This window comes from Globicephala melas, chromosome 3 (assembly GCF_963455315.2).
Source record: "Globicephala melas chromosome 3, mGloMel1.2, whole genome shotgun sequence".
Lineage (NCBI taxonomy): Eukaryota > Metazoa > Chordata > Mammalia > Artiodactyla > Delphinidae > Globicephala > Globicephala melas.
The window spans coordinates 162,860,821-162,881,952 of record NC_083316.1 but is presented as its reverse complement, the minus strand read 5'-3'; the positions used below and the strand labels follow the sequence as shown (position 1 = coordinate 162,881,952).

General features: G+C 53.7%; 2 protein-coding genes across 7 annotated transcripts in view; one reads left to right on the top strand and one right to left on the bottom strand.

Moving 5' to 3' along the window:
- Nucleotides 1-5,534: 5,534 nt before the first annotated feature.
- Nucleotides 5,535-13,493, top strand: DDX39A (DExD-box helicase 39A). Of its 2 annotated transcripts, none has more exons than XM_030879847.2 (11): nt 5,535-5,653; nt 9,276-9,487; nt 9,621-9,748; nt 10,594-10,686; nt 11,042-11,225; nt 11,932-12,050; nt 12,384-12,515; nt 12,604-12,713; nt 12,817-12,961; nt 13,099-13,246; nt 13,342-13,493. In XM_030879847.2, exons 2-11 carry the CDS (start codon nt 9,280-9,282, stop codon nt 13,356-13,358), a joined length of 1,284 nt encoding a protein of 427 aa, XP_030735707.1. In that variant the 5' UTR covers nt 5,535-5,653; nt 9,276-9,279; the 3' UTR covers nt 13,359-13,493. The 2 variants fall into 2 exon arrangements, with proteins under 2 accessions (XP_030735707.1, XP_030735706.1); XM_030879846.2 differs by having other exon boundaries at nt 5,587-5,706.
- A 103-nt stretch (nt 13,494-13,596) lies between these two features.
- The window catches only part of ADGRE5 (adhesion G protein-coupled receptor E5), a 132,335-nt gene continuing 124,799 nt past the window's right edge, over nt 13,597-21,132 (bottom strand). For 3 of the 5 annotated variants that reach the window (XM_060297061.2, XM_030879842.3, XM_070045315.1), the window contains 15 exons: nt 20,649-20,795; nt 20,030-20,179; nt 19,895-19,941; nt 19,689-19,766; nt 18,040-18,217; nt 17,849-17,956; nt 17,405-17,628; nt 16,635-16,814; nt 15,621-15,812; nt 15,148-15,374; nt 14,954-15,020; nt 14,728-14,819; nt 14,474-14,642; nt 14,283-14,387; nt 13,597-14,198 (listed from right to left, as the gene is read on the bottom strand). In XM_060297061.2, the coding sequence (XP_060153044.1) occupies nt 14,169-14,198; nt 14,283-14,387; nt 14,474-14,642; nt 14,728-14,819; nt 14,954-15,020; nt 15,148-15,374; nt 15,621-15,812; nt 16,635-16,814; nt 17,405-17,628; nt 17,849-17,956; nt 18,040-18,217; nt 19,689-19,766; nt 19,895-19,941; nt 20,030-20,179; nt 20,649-20,795 (1,994 nt within the window). In that variant the 3' untranslated portion in view covers nt 13,597-14,168. The remainder of the gene's footprint in view (nt 14,199-14,282; nt 14,388-14,473; nt 14,643-14,727; nt 14,820-14,953; nt 15,021-15,147; nt 15,375-15,620; nt 15,813-16,634; nt 16,815-17,404; nt 17,629-17,848; nt 17,957-18,039; nt 18,218-19,688; nt 19,767-19,894; nt 19,942-20,029; nt 20,180-20,648; nt 20,796-21,132) is intronic. The other 2 variants (XM_030879844.3, XM_030879845.3) reach the window with 1 other exon arrangement.

Below are 21,132 nucleotides of genomic sequence, written 5' to 3'. Positions count from 1 at the left end.
CACTTTATTTCCATCTTTACTTAAATGTCACCTTCTTAGAGAAGTTTTCCCTGACTGCATCTCCACCTAAAACAAGGCCCACCCCATCCCTACCAAACTCTATTCCTCACATAGTTTGATTTTTCCTCCTTGCAAATTTTAATAAATTTGACTTTACTGTTTTCTTTCTTGTCTGACTTCACCAGGAAGATGTCAGCTCCCAGAGGGCAGGGATCATTGTCTTGTTCACTGTTGGGTCCCTGGCTCCTAGAACAGGGTACTCAAAAAATAGCTGCTGGATGAATAGATGGGTGAACAAACCAGGTATCATAAAGCATGGCTGGATTTTTTTTTTTTTTTTTTTTTTTACTGCTGATGAACCTGGAGTAGAGGGAAGGCTCCAGATGTTGCAGATGGTAGGAGTGGAATTCAGACTTGACCCTGAGGACTGTGGGAACCACTGGTGGATTCTTAGAAGGGGAGGAATTGAGTGAGGGTTATCTCTCAAAAGATAAGGTTCTTTGCAAACCAAGTCTCCACCAGTCAAGGCCAGAGAAAAGAAATGGGAGTAGATTCATCTGACACCAGAAGAACTAAATGTATCAACAAGGCTAAACTCAAAAACACCATGTGTGTGGGGGGTGGGGGGGCTGGGAGGGGGGGATAAAAAAGCAAGTTTAAAAAATGATACAGTTTGATATTGTTTATATCAATTACTAAAAACCAGAAAGTGAAACTGTGTATTAAGTTTGTGGAATGTTCAGAGTAGCGGGCTTGTAGTATGCCTGGCATCCTGGCTGAGGCCCGCCAGGCTATCTGGGTTCAATTCCTGACACCACTGCCTATGAACAGTGAGACCCTGAGCAAGTTACTTCACTGCTCTGTGCCTCAGTTTCTTCATCTGTAAAAGGGGATGATAATAGTGGCGCCTACCTCATAGGTTGCTGGGGAGCCTAAATGAATTAATTCTTGTAAAGCACAGAATAGGCGTTAAGTAATTGTTCAGTATCATTTTTATTGAGGATGTTTCTGTAGTGGGGGAGGGGAGTGGAGTGAGGGAAGTGAACAGAAGTGACTTCCACTTTAACGATAAGGTGTTATGTCTTTTATTTTGATCGAGGTATAACTTACATATGGTAAAGCACACAAATCTTTTGGTGTGCAGCTCCATGAATTTGTACATACATACACACCCCTGTGGCACCACCCAGGCCACTCGCCTGCTGCATAAGTTTTGCCTGTTTTCTTTCCCAGGCAACCTCCTCATGTAGATTCTATCACCATAGACTAATTTTGCCTGTTCTCGAATTTCATACCTAATGGAATCATTTAAAAATTTTTTAAATGTCTAGATTCTTTCACTCAATACATTTGTTTTGTTTTCTATTAGAATAAAATTCACACACCATAAAATTCACCCTTTTTAAATGTACAGTCCAGTGATTTTTAGTATGTTTGCAAAGAATATGATGTTTTTGGTATGCATCCATAATGTTGTGTATATCGATAGTTTATTCCTTTCTATTTCTAGTGTTATTCCATGGTGTGGATGGAGCACAGTTTCTTTATCCATTCGTTTGTTGATGGACATTTCGGTTGTTTCCAGTTTGGAGCTCTTATGCATAGAGAATGTTCACTGTTCGTATCTTTTTGTGGACAAAAAGGGTTTCATTGATTGTTAAGTCTATACCGAGGAGGACTGCTTAGTCATGACATAGGTGCCTGTTCAATCCAATGGGTCTGATCTGGGATGATCCCCTCCCCCGCCAGGGGCGGGGACATTACCAACGTCAGGAGGCATTTTTGGTTTGGAGACACTGAGGCGTGGGTGCTACTGGCATTGAGAGGCCAAAGATGCTAAACATCCCATAATGCACAGGATGGCTCCCACAACAAAGAAGGATCCAGCCCAAACGTCAAGAGTGCTGGGGTTGAGATACCCTGCTTAACCTTATCACAAACTGCCAAATCGTTTTCCAAAGTGGTTTTCTCATTTTACAAGCCTGCTAGCAGTGAGAATTCTGGTTTCTCCACAGCCTCTCCTCCAGCCTCAGTACTGTGAGTCTTTTCCTTTTTAGTCATTTGGGTGGGTGTTTTCAAATTTTCTGTATCTTAAAATAATTCTGAAGCGAATCAAGCCAATGTGACAAATGTTACTATTTGTTCATCTTGGGTGGTGGAAGTACTTTAGCAGGCTCTGATCTTTTCTGGATTTAAAGTTTGTGGGGTTTTTTTTTTCTTGTGTTTTTTGTAATTGTTTGTTTGTGTGTTTGTTTTGAAGCATAGAAACCCGCCCCCCTGCCCCGCCCATGGCTGCATGGATGGTGGGTGTGCTGGGCTTTTTTTTTTTTTCCTGTTTTTCCAGACTTCTTTTTTTTTTTTTTTTTTCAGACTTCTTTACTGGACTCAACTAGCTTCGGTCTCCTCCTCCTCCTGCATCATCTCAGATGATCTAATTACTCCAAGCTCACCTCCCACCTGCTTTCCTGGAGTACCTCCTCTGTCCCTGGGGACTGGTTTTCTCCAGGCTTCCAACTTACCTGGCTTTGGCCTCTATCTCCACCTGTAGAGGTTTTGGCCATGTCTAATGATGAGAGATGGCCTGGCCTTGAATCCCTGCCAGCTGTGTGACTTTGGGACTGAGATTAATCCTCTCTGGAGCTCCTGTTAACCACCCGACAATGGATATGGACAATGGATGTGCTAATACACGCACCTCATCTGCTCCAGGTGGTGATTAGCCTGTTCATATATTTAGATTTCTTAGAACAAGGCTGAACAACCAGGACAGGGACTGGGGTGAGGAGGGGAAGCACTTGCCTCAGACACAGAATTTAAGATACACATGTTTTAGCACAATTTTTTTTTAAATGTATGTATTTATTTATTTATTTTAGGTTGTGTTGGGTCTTCGTTGCTGCACACGGGCATTCTCTAGTTGCAGCGAGCAGGGGCTACTCTTGGTTGCCGTGCATGGGCTTCTCATTGCGGTGGCTTCTCTCGCTGCGGAGCACAGGCTCCAGGCATGCGGGCTTCAGTAGTTGTGGCACGCGGGCTCAGTAGTTGTGGCTCACGGGCTCTAGAGCACAGGCTCAGCAGTTGTGGCATAGGGGCTTATTTGCTCCGCAGCATGTGGGATCTTCCCGGACCAGGGCTCGAACCCATGTCCCTTGCATTGGCAGGCAGATTCTTAACCACTGCGCTACCAGGGAAGTCCTAGCACAATTTTTAAAAAATCAAAATAATGCAGAAAATCCAAAGAAAGACAGGATCAGTAGATCTGATCGTTTCCTTTTGCCTCAGGTGCCAATATGGCTCGGCTTCACGCAGCACTGTTACTGACCCTATGTTTATTTAAAATGTTGATATTTTGTTCATCATAGATTTTAAAAATTAATTTTGATTTTATTTTTATTTATTTTTTAAAAATTAATTTTGATTTTAAAATAGTCCATTCAAATATAATTTATGTTGATGACTGAGTTTTTTGGGTTCTTTCTGTTTGGTTTGGCATTTGGTGCCCCCCCCTTTAAAAAATTTACTTATTTACTTTATTTTTGGCTGCGTTGGGTCTTTGTTGCTGTACGCAGGCTTTCTCTAGTCGCGGCGAGCAGGGGCTACTCTTGGTTGCGGTGCATGGGCTTCGCATTGCGGTGGCTTCTCTTGCTGCAGAGCACAGGCTCTAGGTGCGGGGGCTTCAGTAGTTGTGGCACGTGGGCTCAGTAGTTGTGGCGCACGGGCTTAATTGATCCGTGGCATGTGGGATCTTCCCGGACCAGGGCTTGAACCCGTGTCCCCTGCACTGGCAGGTGGATTCTTAACCACTGTGCCACCCGGGAGGTCCCTGGTGCCCCCTTAAATTTTGCATGCGTCACCCTCATCCTGGCCCTGTTGGGTACACAGGAAGTGCTCTATAAGTGTTAGGATGTAATTATTATTGTACATACAATATTTACCTTATATTATGTAAAGTCTCCCTCTGGATTGACTGGTTTCTCTTCATTGGGCTTTTTGGCTGAAGTTACATACTTCTGATGACTTTAGCTCTGAATTTGTCTAGAACATGGACCCTGAGATAGCTTATACTAAATGAAAATGAAATGCTTGAACCTCTTTGGAAAACTGTGGAGGAAGATTTAATTGTGTCAGGGGCTTAGGGAGACTGGAATGCTGCAGCAGGCTTATTGAGTTTGTCCTACTTACTTTCCCTCCTTGTCCCTCCCCCCAAATCCCCCAATCCTAACAGCTGAGAAAAGACTGAGGTATGGGCAAGAACTGGGAGTAATTGGAAGTTTCACAGGGTGCTAGTGAGAGTGTAAAGTGGAACAACCACTCAGGAAAACTGTCAAGATCTACTGAAGCTGAACACCCACATGATCTTCCACCCACCATTCCATTCCTAGGTATTTCCCCTAGAGAAGTAAATTTGTGTTCACAAAAATACTTGTACAAGCTTTATTAATAATGGCCAAACACTGGGAAAAAACAAATGTCCATCTATAGGTGAGTGGAGAAACTATACCAGCTATATTGGTATAGCCACACAGTGGAATACTACTCAGGAATGAAAAAGAAGGAATATTGCTATGTGCAGCGATGTGGAAAATCTCAAAACATTTTGTTGAGCAAAAGAAGCCAGACACAAAAGACAATCTACTGCATGATTCCATTTATATGAAATTCAAGGACAGACAAAACTATAGTGATAGAAATACCGGTTGCCTGGTGGGGGCAGGAGGAAAGGGGTGTGGTTGACTTCAGAGGGACACAACAGAACTTTCTGGGGTGACGGAAATGTTCCATATCTTCACCAGGCAATTGTCACTCGGGTATCAATCATCAAAACTCATGGACCCGTTCCTTTTACAATACACTTTAGCTCAACTCAGTAAAGTACTGGGTGGGCGGGGAGAAAAAGGTTGGGGAAATTTAATACAAGGAAAAGTAAAATTAACAACAACAAAAAAGTTTTATGACGAAAACATCTGGTTTTGGTTTTTTGGCCTGAACCTGCATGGTCACTGGCACAGTGTCTGACCCAGGAAATGACTCTCAGCAAACGGGAATTGTGTCCTAGGACCATTTCTCTCACTCCCACGCCCTGAGGGGCCCCTTTCCCACTGCTGGTGCTAAATGTCCTCTCCACGCTGGAGTCATTCCAAGCTCCCAAGCTTTCTCAGAACCCTTTCAGAGCCTCCACTCTGCGGGACCAGGAGATCGCGGATGGACATCCACTTCGAACACCAAGTTCTGAGCAAAGCGTAGAAGCCATATTTCATAAGGGCGAGACGCTCACCCCGGGCCCACATCCAGGCTTCAGTTGCCCGTACAAAATATGGCGGCACCTACCGAGGTCACAACCTCGATTACAAGACAGCGCGCTGGCAGACGCCCGCCTCAATCAGCCCACTCGGGCGCCAACTTTCAGGTTGACCAATGAATCCGAGGCATGAGACACGCCCTCTTTCCACTCTCCACCAATAGCTTCCAGACGTCTCCCGCAGGATCCAATCATCGCTTCCGTCTCTTTTGAATGAAAAGCGAGCGGTCCAGTGAGCCGAGCCGCAGTCGGACCCACGAGACAGGAAACGCGATAGCTTGTGTCAAGGAGCGCGACCGGTAACAGGAGTCGGGTGGCGGTCCTCGCAGCACGCGGAGGTGAACGAGGAATCAGGTGAGCGGCGGGCCCAGGTGCGGGCCCGCGGTGTGGAGACGTCGGACCTGCGGGTGAGCGGGCGATGGGAGACGTCAGGGGTTGAGGGAAGGACGAAGACTGGGCGCGAGACGAGGGGAGGCGGGGCGGCTTTGGTGTCCGGCGCGCGCGTTGGCGGCCGTTGGGTGCTGGGACGCACGCGCAAGGGGCGGGCCGGCCTTTGGCGCGCTGGGTGTGGAGACCGCTTCTGGCAGAGGCTGTCATGGCGGCCCGCGGGCTGAGCCCGATTCTGGGGGAGGTCTGCCTGTTCGAGGAGCCCCGATGCGATTCGGGGAGGGCGTCAGGGGGCGACGCCGGGGTGTGGGGCCGCGGTGGGAGAAGCCGGAGCTTGTAGACCTGACGGTCTTCTCCGAGTTCGAGAGACTCTCCCCTCCCCCACTCTCGCGTTTAGGGGGTGGATTCGTGGTTCCAGAGATTTCGGGCAAAAAAGATGTTCAGTAAGGAACAAACTCTTAGGTAGAAATTCTCGCTGGGAGCACTTCAGGGTGAAAGGGTACGCGTGCGAGTCAGAGTTGTTAATTATTCTGGTGTCAGCATTCAAGTTCATCAACTCTTGGGGCCTCAGCTGTCTCGGCCACCCTCTCTGGGTGGAACAAACACCGCCAGATCCTTTCCTGATCTAATTTGTTTTGAGCTTTAGATCCTGTCTAGTCACTTAGTCTAGAAAATTTTGTATATCAAACTTAGTCTGTCCGCAAATTTGTCTCCCCATCAAAACAAAAAGACTTTGTTTGAATTCCTAATTTTTTTTTTTTTTTAATACACCATCTACTCCCAGATTTGAAGCCCAGAGTAGATGACTCTGGCTCTTTTCTGTCTGAGCTTCTCCCAGGGGGTGGTCCCACCCTGTAGGGTGTTCCACCATCTTTTCCCCTACTTAACAATGCCACCACTGTAGTTAATTGGGTGTCTGGTTTTCCTTGCTGCTGGTCTCTTACCCGACTCCATCTTCTCTGGAGTCACTTGTTCTTGGGCAAATCCTGATTGAGTCACAACTCAAAAGCTTAGTCAGCGATTCTTTATTGTTTAGCAAATTAAGTATGAATGCCCTGGGCTTAACCAGCTCTTCCAGCTCTGTCTTCTGCCTCTACTTCAAGCAGCCAGTGCTTTCCATTCCCTGAAAGGGTCTGGTGGTTTCTGGACTGGCCTTTGCTGGCTCCTGTTCTTCTCTCTGATGCCTGGGGACTGACTCCTTCCTGTCTTTGCCAGTGTTGGTATCAGATTGCTTCTTTCAAGAATCAGATAAGGATACATGCTTAACGTTAGCCCCTAAACTCTGCTTTGAGGCCCTGATTCTAAATCCATTGCTTCAGCCATTGCTGTTGAGTGCTTACACAATGTATGTCAGGCCCTGGACTAGGTGCTGGACTGACGTGACTGGAGGGGGTTCTTTTTTAGTCGGGCCAACGGGCCTTTTTGGAGCAACAGAGGTCTGAAAGAAGTGGGAACAGCAAGTGCAAAGGCGCTGAGGCATGTTTGAGGCGCAGCAGCAAGGCCAGTGAGTGAGGGTGATGGGGGAGATAAGGTCTGAGTGTAAAGGGAGTCAGGTTGTGTGGGGCTTGGTAGGCTGTGGTGAGGACTGTTTTATTCTGAACGCAGCGTGAACCTGTAGAGGGTTTTGAGCAGAGGAGTGACGTTTTCTGACTTAGCTTTTATAAGCTCCCTCCAGCTGCTGAGGGGCGTGGAAGGGGGAGTCGGGGATGGAAAGCAGGGAGACCGACCAACAAGGAGGCTATTGGCATAATCCAGGCAAGAGATGATGGTGCCCAAATGTCCATCAGCTGACAGTGGGTAAAATAACTGGTATCGCAGTACAAAGGAATACCATCCAACCACGAAAAGGAGTTATGTGCTGATACACGGCTACAACGCAGACGAATCTTGAAAACGTGTGAGCGAGAGAAGTCAAACCATCACGTGTTGTATAATTCCATTACATGAAGTGTCCAAAATAGGCAAATTCCTAAGAAGGAAATAGATTAGTGGTTGCCAAGGGGAGTTGGTGGCACAGGATGGTGGCTAAAGGATGTCGTCGTTGTGAGGAAATGGGTGCTAAAGCTGATAGTGGCAGGGATTGCGCATCTCTACGACTGTACGAGAAACCATCGAACTGTACCTTTTGACTGGTGCCTTGTATGGCATGTGAATATCTCCATAAAGCTATTCTAATCTAAAAAGAAAGATGGCAGCCTGAGACTGGCAAGGCAGCAGGGCTGAGAAGTGGTCTGATTGACCTGGCGGGATTTGTTGGCTGATAGAACAGGGAGAGAGAGAGAAAAGACAACAGTTCAGAGAATGGAATTGCCTTTTTTGAGATGGGGGAAACAGGCCTCAATTCCCAGGGGGAGAGGTGAAAGAGGCAGCTAGGTAACTGAGTATGGAGTCTGTGTCTCCGTAGAGACACAGTTTGGGAGGCTGCACAGAGGTGGTTAAAGCGCCGGGGCTGATGGTCACAGAGAATGAGTGGCAGAAGGGCCAGAAATTGGGCCCGGGACGCTCAGCATCCAGCTCAGGAAGAAGAGGGACTGCTTTAGTACTTCCAGCCCCTAGTCTGGAGGCTGGGTTGCAGCAGGGAGGAGTAAGGCAGTATTTTCATGTTTGGGTCCCTTGCAGCCTGCACCCAGTAGGCGCTCTGTATGTATTGGATTAAACGAAGCCAGGCGGTGAGCGTGCTTTGTATTAATTCCATTTACCATCTCAGCTGTATTCTTATTGGCTCTGGGCCCAACGGGAGGTCTTTCCATGAGAGCACTTAATTGTTCCCCTGTGCAGACCACAAATAGCAGGAGTAGCTGGGCCTGGGCAGACACTGCTTCCTCACAAGCTCCTGTCTCTCCAGCATCCTGGCAGCCACATATCCAGGTCGGGAGTGGGAAAGCGGGGTGGGGGTGGGGTCCTTGGGGAGTGAAGGGGAGGGGACTCCTTGAAGCTAGCTGGTCTGAGGCCTTGACCTTGATGCTGAGAAGGAGGCATTTGTGCAGAGACCTGGAAGCAGTGCAGCAGTGCGTTCCCAGGGGTGGGGGTGGGCGGCCTGAGCTGGAGTAGGGGCTCGATGAGTATCAGCAGCCCGATAAAGCTGGGGGTGGTTTGAAAGGGGTGGCGTGGAGTGAGGTGGGCAGGGGCCAGTGGGGAGGGTTGCGGGCGGAGAGGAACTGGGGGTTCGCTTAGAGCAGTGGGAAGCCCTTGGAGGCGGAGGGTGTGGGTGCACGTGTGGGCGTCGCTGGCAGGGCGCAGGGAGAGGTGAGGTGGCTTGGCGGGGCATGGTGGAGATGTGGCCACAACAGGCAGAAGCTGGGAGGTGCTGCACACATGGAGTGGTGGGACCTGCTGTTGTTGTCAGTGTCGGGCGTGAGCTAAAGAGGGATCGGAGAACGATGTCCGGTCTTGACTTCAGTGGCTGGGTGGCTTTCTGTGCCAGCTCACAAGAGCTGACGCCAGCACCTCGCCCCTCTCGGACCTGTGTCAACAGCCTGCAGCTTCTGTGCAGCCATCTCCCTCTTCTCCCACGCTGGGTGGGTTTACCTGCATGCATCAGTCACCTTAGTTGCTTCCCTGAGCCCTTCCCTCCCTCCTCTGTTCTCAGCACCATGGCGGAACAGGATGTGGAAAACGAGCTTCTGGATTATGAGGAAGATGAAGAGCCCCAGGCTCCTCCAGAGAGCGCTCCAACTGCTCCCAAGAAAGATGTCAAGGGTTCTTACGTTTCCATCCACAGCTCTGGCTTCCGGGACTTTCTGCTGAAGCCTGAGCTCCTGAGGGCCATAGTGGACTGTGGCTTCGAGCATCCATCCGAGGGTATGCCTCCCTGGTCCTTCCCGCCGAGGCCTGCCTCTGACCGCCTCAGTGTGGTCCCCTCAGCCACCCGGTGAGGGGCCTGCACAGAGGGAACATCTGGTTTCTGATAGCTCATATGCTCTCTCCCCCTCAGTCCAGCACGAGTGTATTCCACAAGCCATCCTGGGCATGGACATCCTGTGCCAGGCCAAGTCAGGGATGGGCAAGACAGCGGTTTTTGTGTTGGCCACCCTGCAGCAGATTGAGCCCGTCAACGGACAGGTGGGTGGGAACCCTCCTTCCTAGGCCCAAGCTACCTGAGGCAGCAGGAGTCATGGCTCCTCTTTTTAAAAATCCCTGTTCCTGCATCCTCTTTCTGGACTTTTAAAATTAAACACAGTACTCAGTTGTAACAAAATCGCCCCAAAGACGACAAGCCAAGAGAAAAAACTAAAAAGTGCCCACAATTTGGCCATCCAGCAAGACGGCTGCTCGTTCCATATGTGCTCTTCTAGATCGTACACGCTTACGAAGGTGGGCTTACACTGAATACGGTTTTGTTCCTGTTGTTATTGCTGACAGGCCATAGCTGTACTTCTCATGTCGTGAACATTGTAGTCCCCTGTTTTGGGGGATAATTGAGGTGCATGCTGGTGTTCATTCTTGACATGCTGGGGCACACATCCTTGGGCTGCGTATAGGTGCATGAGCCCTTGTTACCCACCTTAGGCTGGATGGTCAAGGAGAGGAGGATTTTGTTCAAGGCCATGGTGTGGTCTCAGTGCTTGGTGTTGTGGGCCAAGAGGCAGGGGCAGCCTTCCCCTTGGTGGTCACAGGCCAGCCCGAGGGCAGGCTCAGGAAGCTGTTAGCATGGGGCGTGTCACCAGCTAGGCTGGATCTAACTCTTACTGAGGCCTCAGTGCAGGACCTGGCGTAGGGAGTCACAGCTGCGTAGCTGTGAGAAGACACAGAGAATGAGCGGGCTGTGAGAAGATGGAGGCATCTGGACTGCGCCTTCCAATGGCCCAAGGGCTGGGGGCCGCCAAGGGATGAGCACCGGCGTGGGCTCTGGCCGGGGGAGGACTTAGGGGACTGTCTTGAGTGTCTCTCCCTGACCGGCCCCACAGGTGACGGTCCTGGTTATGTGCCACACTCGAGAGCTGGCCTTCCAGATCAGCAAGGAGTATGAGCGCTTCTCCAAATACATGCCCAGCGTCAAGGTGAGCCCCTCAGGCCAGGTTGGGTGCCATGTGGTCCTCTGCAGCCTTGCTGGCCTCGGCTGTAGCCCAGCCAGCATTAACCAGGCTTGGCTGCAGCGGCTGCCTTTGAGGTTTGTGGTGGTTTCTGCTCCTTAAAAGCTTGATGAATTATGCATGGCCCCCAGAGGCCTGTGCCGGTCCCAGCCCTGGGGCTGCTTTTCGGTGAAGCTGGGGCCAGACTCAGGCCTCCACTGTCTCCAGGCACCAGGCCTGCTGGGGGGCTGCTGGCGGGCTGTTAGCTGAGTGGCCGTAGGCACGGAGTGGGGGGGTGAGCTTTCGGCCGCCAGATGGTGAAAGGAGCTTTCCGCCTGCATAGGTGTCTGTGTTCTTCGGGGGCCTGTCCATCAAGAAGGACGAGGAGGTGTTGAAGAAGAACTGTCCCCATGTCGTGGTGGGGACGCCGGGCCGGATCCTGGCGCTTGTGCGGAATAGGAGCCTCAACCTGAAGAATGTGAAGCACTTCGTGTTGGACGAGTGCGACAAGATGCTGGAGCAGTTGGGTGAGTGTCCTCGCTGGGTCTGGGGGCTGTGGAGGCCCACGCAGCCGCACCCTCCTCGCCCTCGCAGCCCCCCAGATGTCAGAACTAGGCGGGTCCTGACAGGGCAGGCCGGAGGTTTCCCTGAAGTGGGATCCCGTGGGTGGCCAGCACTCAGGTCTCCTGTAAGCGATTTTAGGGCGAGTTCTGGTGTCGGCAGAGTGACCTGCTGCTTCTGAGCTGAAGCTTGAGTGGGACCATGGCACCCCACATGAGCCGTGTCCAGGCATATGTCCACGTTAGCCCTCAGAGTACCGTGGCCTCGCTGCCTGTTGGGTTAGTTCTAGGCCCCTGCCTGCCCTCAGTGAGCCCTGACAGGGCCGGTGGGAGATGGGGCTTGTGTCCTGGGAGGCGGCTGCAGCTCTCACCCCAGCGGCTGTCTCTGCCTCAGGCTCCCCTCCCTGAAGCGTGGCTCGAGGCGCGCTGGCACGGCTGCTCCGCTCTGGCAGCGTGTAAGTGGATTGCCGCTCCTCCCGCGCCTGTGCTCACCCCGAGTCCGGGCCTTCAGGCACCTGGGACTCTCCCCTCCAGCCAGTCCTCGCTCACACCGCCCTCGTCATGGTGCCAACGGCTCCCTGGCACAGGTTGGGAGGGGCTGGATCTGGTCTCGGGTGGGGGTCGTGGTCTGGCAGGCGCTCACGCCCACCTGTTTCTTGCCCTCCCCACCCAGACATGCGGCGGGACGTGCAGGAGATCTTCCGCCTGACACCCCACGAGAAGCAGTGCATGATGTTCAGCGCCACCCTGAGCAAGGAGATCCGGCCCGTCTGCAGGAAGTTCATGCAAGACGTGAGTAGAGGCCGAGACCTCGGTGCAGTAGCTTTGGCCTCCTAGAGTCCAGGCCCTTGCTGCTCCCCCACTCCCACACTGCCCTCACGGCACACGAATGCTGGGAGGCAGCGGAGTTCTCTTCCTCGCTTGTCACACTGGGAGCTGAGAGCTTGGTTTACACTAGAGCCAGACCAGACCTTAGATGCAGCTGCTGAGAGAGGAGTATTTACTGGGGTACAGCAGGCTCTCTGGAAGCATTGCAGCAAAGGAGTCGCTCCTGGAAAGTTCTCGGCAGGCAGGATGCCCAGAAGTAAGCCCTGCCTGCCCCTTCCTCCTCTCCTTCCGGCACAGCCCATGGAGGTGTTTGTGGACGACGAAACCAAGCTCACGCTGCATGGGCTGCAGCAGTACTACGTCAAACTTAAGGACAGTGAGAAGAACCGCAAGCTCTTTGACCTCCTGGATGTGTTGGAGTTTAACCAGGTGATGCTTCCGCACTCCTGGGGCCTGTCCTGGGGCTCTAAGCCTTTGGGAGGGATTCTGGCCCTGACTGCCGCCCCCTCCCTCACAGGTGGTGATATTTGTGAAGTCGGTGCAGCGCTGCATGGCCTTGGCCCAGCTCCTCGTGGAGCAGAACTTCCCAGCCATTGCCATCCACAGGGGCATGGCCCAGGAGGAGCGGTGAGTGCATGCCGCCCTCAGAGCCCCAGGCAGGCCCCTTGGAGGGGAACGCCGCCCAGGATCCCTGTATCTGATGGCCGCCCCTTGTTCCTCCTGCGCCCAGCCTGTCACGTTATCAGCAGTTTAAGGACTTCCAGCGGCGGATCCTGGTGGCCACCAATCTGTTTGGCCGAGGAATGGACATTGAGCGTGTCAACATTGTCTTCAATTATGACATGCCCGAGGACTCAGACACCTACCTCCACCGCGTGAGTGGCCCCCCAGAGGTGTTCCCTCCCTGGTGCCCCCTTCCCAGGATTGGTGTTGGATGAGGACCTCTCCCTGCTTGTTCTCAGATCCCCAGCTTGTGTCTTGTGGCCTGACCCCTGCTCCTGTCTCCCTGCAGGTGGCCCGTGCGGGTCGCTTTGGTACCAAAGGCCTGGCCATTACTTTCGTGTCTGATGAGAATGATGCCAAAATCCTCAATGATGTCCAGGACCGGTTTGAAGTGAATGTGGCAGAGCTTCCAGAAGAAATAGACATCTCCACATACAGTAAGTGGCTCAGACGGGGCTGGGGGGCCACGGCGGTGGGGCCCTTTCTTCCCCCCGCCCCCTCCTCACTGACCTTCCCTGTGTGTGTCCTACAGTTGAGCAGAGCCGGTAACCATGTGCCCGGATGTCCTGGAGCCTCCCTGCTTCCCACATGTTGCTTCAAGTCCTCTTCCTAGGTGACAGTGGGCCTTTCTTTTTACTGTTTAAAAGCTGTAGATTTGTGTAAGAATAAATTTTTATTATGGAAGCCTGGCTCCCACCCTGTCTGTTTCTGTCAGCTCTCGGCACTTGGTGGAAAACCATGGGCCTGGTCTCCGAGCCCTTAGCCAGGAAGAAATGCCACTTTCTATGTCAACGTGATATTTAATTTTAAGTGTCAACACTGAAAGCTTTATACAGATAAAAAACATTACACAGTATCCACAGCCTTCACATCAGTGAGAACCCTCTGCCCTGGGGGCAGATGGGCCTCTGTACCATGAGCCTTCGGCCCTGCCCTTCTCCCACCGCTGACCTCAGTCTTAGCTTAACCGGTGCTGAGCCCCAGCACCCTGGCCTCTTGTTCTGTAGCAAAGACAGATGAGCGGGGAGGGCCAGGCTGGGCACAGGAGCCCTCAGTCTGTCTGGGCCTTGTGTGCCAGGGCAAAGGGCTGCAGTCCTGGGCCAGCTTCTGCCCCTGCCCTGGGTCCTGGCTAGGGTGGAGCTGAGAGGCAGCCAGAAGCAGGCCCAGTAGGTCCGGCTCTCCACCCTGGCTGGGTATTCTGGAGTACGGTGCCAGGTGGCAGTTGTCACCCTCCTCTCCATGGTGCGTATGGGGACCAGGGCAGGAGGGAGCAGAGCAGTGGGAGAGGAGAGGAGGTCTTCAGCATGTGCAGGAGCTGCGGAGGCCACGGGAGCCGCTGGCCCGGCCAGGACGGCGCCTTCACATGCCAGACTCTGAGGGCCTGAGGGCCTGGAGAGAAAGGAGCCCCGTGAGAACTGACCCCAGGCCCAGGTGCCTTATGGCCTGCACCCCCGCTCCAGGCTCAGCCCTTACCTGAGTCTGACTCTGGCTGGAGCCAGACCCATAGGTGGATGTGGCGAACTCGGAGTACTTGTTCCCGGTGACCATGCAGGCCCACCTCCGGTACTCCTCCCTCACCTGTGGGGCACAGGGTGCCAGGTCAGGGGAGGAGGGGCCCCGGGACGAGGGTCCCAGCCCCGCCCGCAGCCCGGCCTGCAGCCCGCCTTCTTGTTGAGGAGGCAGTGCAGCACAAAGAGGAGGAGGCCCTGCAGGCTGTTGAGGACGCTGAAGACGTAGCACAGCACCCAGCTGCGCTGGTCGAAGAGGAACAGGCCGAAGACCCAGGTGCAGCCCAACACAAAGAGCTGGGCGATGGCGGTGATGGTCAGCACCCTGTGGGGAGGCGGGCAGTTGCCGCGTAAGGCCCTCGCCTCACACACCCACTCCTGCCAGGCCCCCTCCCTGCCCCTGCTCTCACCTGGCCTTCTTTAGTTTCTTTATGTCTGGGTTGATTTCAGAAAACTTCTGAGTGAGCTTCCAGACAGTAATCACGAAGATGACAGCATTGCACTGGGTGGGGAGCACAGAATTCGGATTAGGGGGTGTCCTTGGAGCTCACAGGGAGAAAGCCGGTGGAGCCGGCTCAGTGTGGAGCCAAGCACCTCAGGTTTCCACAGGTGTGGGGTGGGGAGTGAGGCAGTTACCAAAACGATGAAGGTCACAGGTCCCAGGAAGCTCCAGAGGAAGCCGTTGGCGTGGTCCAACCAGCAGCTGGGCGAGAAGGGAGGGGTCTGGTCAGCACCCAGTAAGCCCAGAGGGCGGGGTCACAGGCGAGCAGGGGCACTGTGTTTGGGTGCAGCCTCCACGCCCTGGCCCTCTCCCACCACCTCGCACTCACTACTGGGGGCGGCCGTAGCCCTGGCTCTTGATGGCTGCCGAGACGGCCACGATGAACAGCGGCACGCCGTAGCCGATCAGGCACAGCCAGCGCTTTCTCAGGCCTTGGCCTTGGAACACGCGCACCACGAGGAAGTAGAGCTCCACGCCCTCGAGGCTCATCCAGCAGAAGGCGGCCAGGAAGCAGTAGTGCAGCATCGCGGCCACCAGGCGGCAGCGCAGCCCAACCTGCGGGGCGGGGGCGGGGCGGAGGGACAGGTGACGTCAGCGATGGGCGGGCCCGACGCCGGATGGCAGGCGGAGTCAGGGCGTGGCCGTGCGGGGTTTAAAGCGGGCGAATGGGCGGGGCCCTGGGCTTCTCGGGCCCGACCACCGGACCCAGCTGGGAGTGGGCGGGGCTATTCCACTCAGGGCCCTCGCAGGTAGGTCTAGCGCTCAGGCGAGAGTGGGGCCTTCCACGGGGCGGGGCCTCACCTGGCCGCCTTCGTTCTCGATGCCCGCCAGGAAGATGGTAGAGCCCACGAAGAGGCAGATGCAGAGGTGCAGGTGCACCGTGGTGCGCGAGCCCTGGATGGGCCGCACCAGCAGGAAGGTGAGAATGCACAGCAGCAGGCAGACCAGCGACAAAGCCAGTCCCACCTTGGTGATCAGGGCCAGCTTCCAGTCCTGGATGCAGGACGGGGTGGGCGGGACTCGATTAGTGCTCTGAGGCCTTCCTGCCCTCCTTGTGGGCCCCACCACCAGCAGGCACCTGGGACCTGGCCTGTAGGACTCTGATCAGTGGCTCATCTCCCCCCCACCTCTTCTGCCATCAACATCTGAGTAAACCTGCTGTGTCTCATCCTAAATACCGCCCCCCCCACCCCCATGGGTGCAGCAGGGATCCCTAGTTCTTCCGGATGGGCTTCTCCACTACACACCCAGACAGCTCTCCTGAGAACGTCCCCAGTGAGGCCTCAATGGCTGCAACCTTCTTTCCCAACACTGATGAGCTCATCTCTCTGACCCTCATCTCTATCTCATCTCTTGCCCCTCCTACACCTGGCCACACCTATGAGCTCCTCAAAACCCACATTTTTGTCCTTCTTGGGCCTTGGGCCTGGACCACCAGCCTCCCCTCCTCTGCCTGGCCCATTCCAGGTACTCACATGGCCCAGCGTATCTATGGGTCCCTCTGAGGCCACATACAGAAAGCTGTGCTCCCTCAGGAGCTTTTAGGGATATTTAACAACTTGTTAGGGGGTGAGCGGTCAGAGGGGCACCGGCTGGAGCAGGGCCTGCAGTGCCAGGCCACTCTGTTTAGTTGCTGGGTCATGTGGAGGTCTGGGGGGGTCCCAGGGAAGGCGCTGGGAGGTGTGGTGTAGGGCCGCCTGGGCTGTGCAGCCATACAGAATCAGGTGGACCGTACCCCCAAGAACCGGCTGCCTGTCTCACCGAAGCCAACCGTGCCCCCTGTGGGCTTTTGCGGATGGCCCCTGGTCTGCTCACCTCCACATCGTAGTGGGCCATGAGGATGGCAAAGCTGCTCAGGTGATTGCATTGGCAGGTGGTGCTGCCATTCCCGCTGCCCAGCGTCTGGCAGCCCGAGGTGGACCAGTACCCTCTCCTGTTGCTGTCACTCCTCCAGAAGGCGCAGATCAGCTCCTGCCTTGTCCCGGGCATTTCCCACTGTGAGCAGGTAGGGGCGGTGGTAGAGGTTAGCCTGGATCCCACTCTTGGGTACTGGGCTTGGGTTGAACCCAAAGAGGGCTGTTTTTCATTTGGCCTTTATCTACTGAGCACCTACTGTGTGCGTCAGGCCAGGGGACACGGGAGTAAACAGGGCAGACACAAGTCCCTGTCCTTCTGGGGCTGACATACTAGTGGGGGAGACAGACAGAAAATAATAAACCTAATAAATTTTCAATAAGTAAACTAGATAGTGTGTTAGAAGGTGCTGAGTTCAAAAGAAAGAAAGAAAAGAGCAAAGGGAAAAGGTGAGGCGTGATTACAGATTGTAATTTAAAATAAGCAGGTCAGGGAAGGCCTAGAAAAGGAGGTGACATTTGAACAAAGACTGGAGACAGGTAAAGGACTGAGTCATGTGGAGGAAAGGTGTCCCAGGCAGAGGGCACAGCAAGTGCAAAGGCCCTGAGATACCTGTAAGGAAGGAGCAGAGTGGGTGGAAGTGGGGAAACAAAGGCTGCAGAGGGACCACGGTGACCTTGGCCATGGGGTGAGCAGTAGGGCTGAACCCCCCTCCCCACCCAAGGACTCACAGGGTGGGAGAAGGCGAAGGTGACCTTGGAGTTGAGTTTATCTGTGTTCGTGTTGCTCAGAAAGACCAAGTTGACGGCTGAAAGAAGCCTGAGCTGGGCACCGCGGACAGGACTTTCGTAGATCTCTTTCAGCTCGGTTTGCTTCTCCAAGTCCAGGTCCAAAGAGGCATTGGCCAGCAATTTCTGCATGTTCGGGCTGGAGAGGATTCCTACCACGGTGGGACCTGGGGGACAGACACGCTGGCTACCTTCTGCTCTGCTTCCTTCTGTGCCCCATCCTCCCTCCTAAGATGTCTAATTCAGGCTCACCAGTCCACTGTGATGCCTGGAGTCCCTCCCCATGGGTCAGTTTTCAGTTGCTGCATATTCGGAATCTCACCCCTAGCCATATCCCAGCTTCTCCATCCCTCTCCCTCAGGTGCCCACTCCGGATCCTGCCATTACCGGACTTCTCGGCTCCAGCTGCCACGGCCCAGTCCAGCAGCATCCGTGCCTGGCTCTGGCCCACGGTGATGTTTCCATTCCCCTGCTCCTGGACCATCAGGGACAGCTCTGAGGGGACAGGGGGCAGTGATCAGGGGCTCTGGGTGTATGAGGGGGGCCTGGGGCTGGGGCGGAGCAGGACGGGGTCTCACCTGTGTCCCCAGGAGAATGGTAGATGAAGGGGCCATTAGACATGGCTTTGGCCAGGGTCCTCAGGATTTGTTCGAGGCCTGAGAACAGGTAGGTGGCTGTGTGGTGCCTGGAAGACAGGTCCAAGGCCTCCAGGTCCCCTGGGGTTTTCAACAGGTCATCCAGTGACATGATGAGGTACTGTGGGTGTTGGGTGACAGCTGCTGGGTCATTGCACCACAGGGGCTGCCTGAAGGACCCTGATCTCACCTCCCCTCACCCCGCCCCCACAACTGGGGTACACACTGGAGAACCACCTGGGTTGCCTGGGGGACAGACACAGGGGAATCTTCAAGACACTGCAGTAGCCAGAAGACAAGTAAGGGGACTGAGTATATGCCTGCGTGCACGTATTATAACAACGACAGCGCTTAACATTTATCAGGCACAGGCCCTTTCCTGCCCCAGAACGGTTGCCCCGAGCCACAGGTGTCGCTTGAAATATGGCTCCACGTTGAAATGGTAATAGTTTGAATCTATTGGGTTATATGCAATTTTCACATTAATTTCACTTGTTTACTTTTACTCTTAAATTTATTCTTTACTTTTATATCTTATTATTTTTTATTTTTATTTTGCGGTACGTGGGCCTCTCCCTGTTGTGGCCTCTCCCGTTGCGGAGCACAGGCTCCGGACGCACAGGCTCAGTGGCCATGGCTCACGGGCGCAGCCGCTCCGCGGCATGTGGGATCTTCCCGGACCGGGGCGCGAACCCGCGTCCCCTGCATCGGCAGGTGGACTCAAACACTGTGCCACCAGGGAAGCCCTACTTTTATATTTTAAAAATGTAGCTACAGGAAAATTTTAAATGACACAAGGGGCTCACATGTTTCTCTCTCTCTCTCTCTTTTTTAATACTTATTTATTTTGGCTGCGCCGGGTCTTGGGTGCAGCACATGGGATCTTTGTACGGCATGCGGCATCTTTAGTTGGGGCATGAGGACTCTTACTAGTTGCGGCATGCATGCGGGATCTCGTTCCCCAACCAGGGAACCCAGGCCCCCTGCATTGGGAGTGTGGAGTGTTACCCACTGGACCACCAGGGAAGTTCCTCATATATTTCTCTTTTTAAAAGTTATTATTATTATTTTTTAGGGGCTCAATATTTCTACCAGGCTAAGGACATATGCCAAAGCTTACGTATACTGCTTATACTGTGTGCCAGGCACTATTCTTTGAGCCTTACTTCTATTAGTTCATTTAAACCTTTTCACCACCTGTATGAAGCAGGTACCATTTATGAAGTGAGGAGACAGGCCCAGAGAGGGGGAGTCACTTGCCTGAGGTCACACAGCAGGAAGTGGCAGCGGGTAGGATGGGGTGTATTTGAACCTTGAGGCCTGGCTCCAGAGGTGAAATTCTCAACTGCTTCATTCTATTGCCATTATATCCCTCTCAAATGTGTGTGTGTGTGTGTGTGTGTGTGTGTGTGTGTGTGTGTACATTTTGGGGTGTGTATGTATGTCTGTGTTTGTACAATGTATATATATGGTGTGTGTGTATATTGTGCATACAGACACAGAGGCCCCTGCTTGGGCATCTCCACTCACACGGAAGCATCTTCCAGCCACCCCATACTGTCCTGGGGTTCCCCCCCAGGGCCTGCCCTTACCTGGATGGTTTCCTGAGGCAAGGCTGAGTTGAAGTCTATGCTCATTTTCTGGACTCTTTCAAAGAAGTCAGAGAGACTCTGGAGAGAGGGGAGAGAAGGGGGGTCAGAGAACCTCATCCTGGATGGGGGAGCTTGGGGAAAATGGGTGGACAGGGTGAGCTGGGTGGAAGATTTCCTGTCTCCTGTTCCCTGCTGGGGCCACTCACCTGGCTCTTGATTTCAGGGGGTGCGGTCCAGGTGGGGAAGGAGATCTCTGCAGGGGACAGGACAGCAGTTCATTAGGTGTGAGAGTGTCTGTGCTTGTTGTAGGAGGGGGTCTGGGGTCAGGTCAGGACAGGTACCTTCGCAGGAGATGGTACCCATTTGCTTATCCTGGAATCCGGGTTTGGGCACCCAGCCTTGGCGGCACCGACACGTGTATGAACCCACGTTGTTGACACAGATGGTGGAGTTGTGACACTGATGCTGCCCGGAGCTGCACTCATCCATATCTGGGGACACGAAGAAGGGGGTCTGGCTCTGTCCCAGCCCTGATGAGGCCCCTCTCCTCTCTGTGCCCCTCTTTTTCCCATATCAGTGCCCCCTCCCACGCCCGGAGGTGATGCCACCTGCTGACTGCACATCATCGAACGGTGGACGCTGAGGTTATTTACGGGAAGTGTGCAGAGTTCTGACACATAGCAGGTGGGCCCCATACAGATAGGCAGGTTGTGAAAATACTGAAGTATCTTCGTCTCAGTAATTAGCTGCTGCCTGGAGTCCCTGGGAGCTTATCTCTTGGCACCCCAGCTCCTTCTCCAGGACCCCCAGATGTTTTGACATTTAGCCCCAAAAAATTAATGCCTGGCACAGCAGGGCTCCCCCAGCATTCTTTCTGTTTGGTTTGGGTGGGTGCCACTGAATATGTGATCAGATGTTTTAAGTGTGGGTCTCCAAGAACATAGCATCTGAGCTCTGAACCTTCGCAGACAGTGTTGTTTGGGCTGCTGGGGGCCCCAGGAACTGGCTTCCAGCCTGGACGGCAGTGGCACTTATAGGTGCCCACGAGGTTGAAGCAGTGGCTGGAGTTGTGGCATGGGTTTCTCCCCGAGGTACATTCATTCACATCTGAGGACAAAGCCAGAGGGTCAGGCGCCCCCACTTCCACTTCTCACTGTACCCGCTTATCACTGCCCAGCACCAAGGACCCCACTGTGATTGCACGTGCCATCACCTGGTGACCTTCAACTTCACCCTCAAAGCACCTTAAGGTAGCCTCCCTGCAAGATGGGTGTGGCAGGGGCCATGGTCCCCACTTTATAGTAAAACCAGGAGGGAGACTGAGTCGTGGGGTCTGGAAGTCCAGCCCTGGACTGAGGTTCCCCTTCTGGGAACAGGAAGTGACAGCTTCCTCTGCTCGAATGTGACAGATGAGGAAGGGGCGAGGTCTGGGGATGTTCACAGG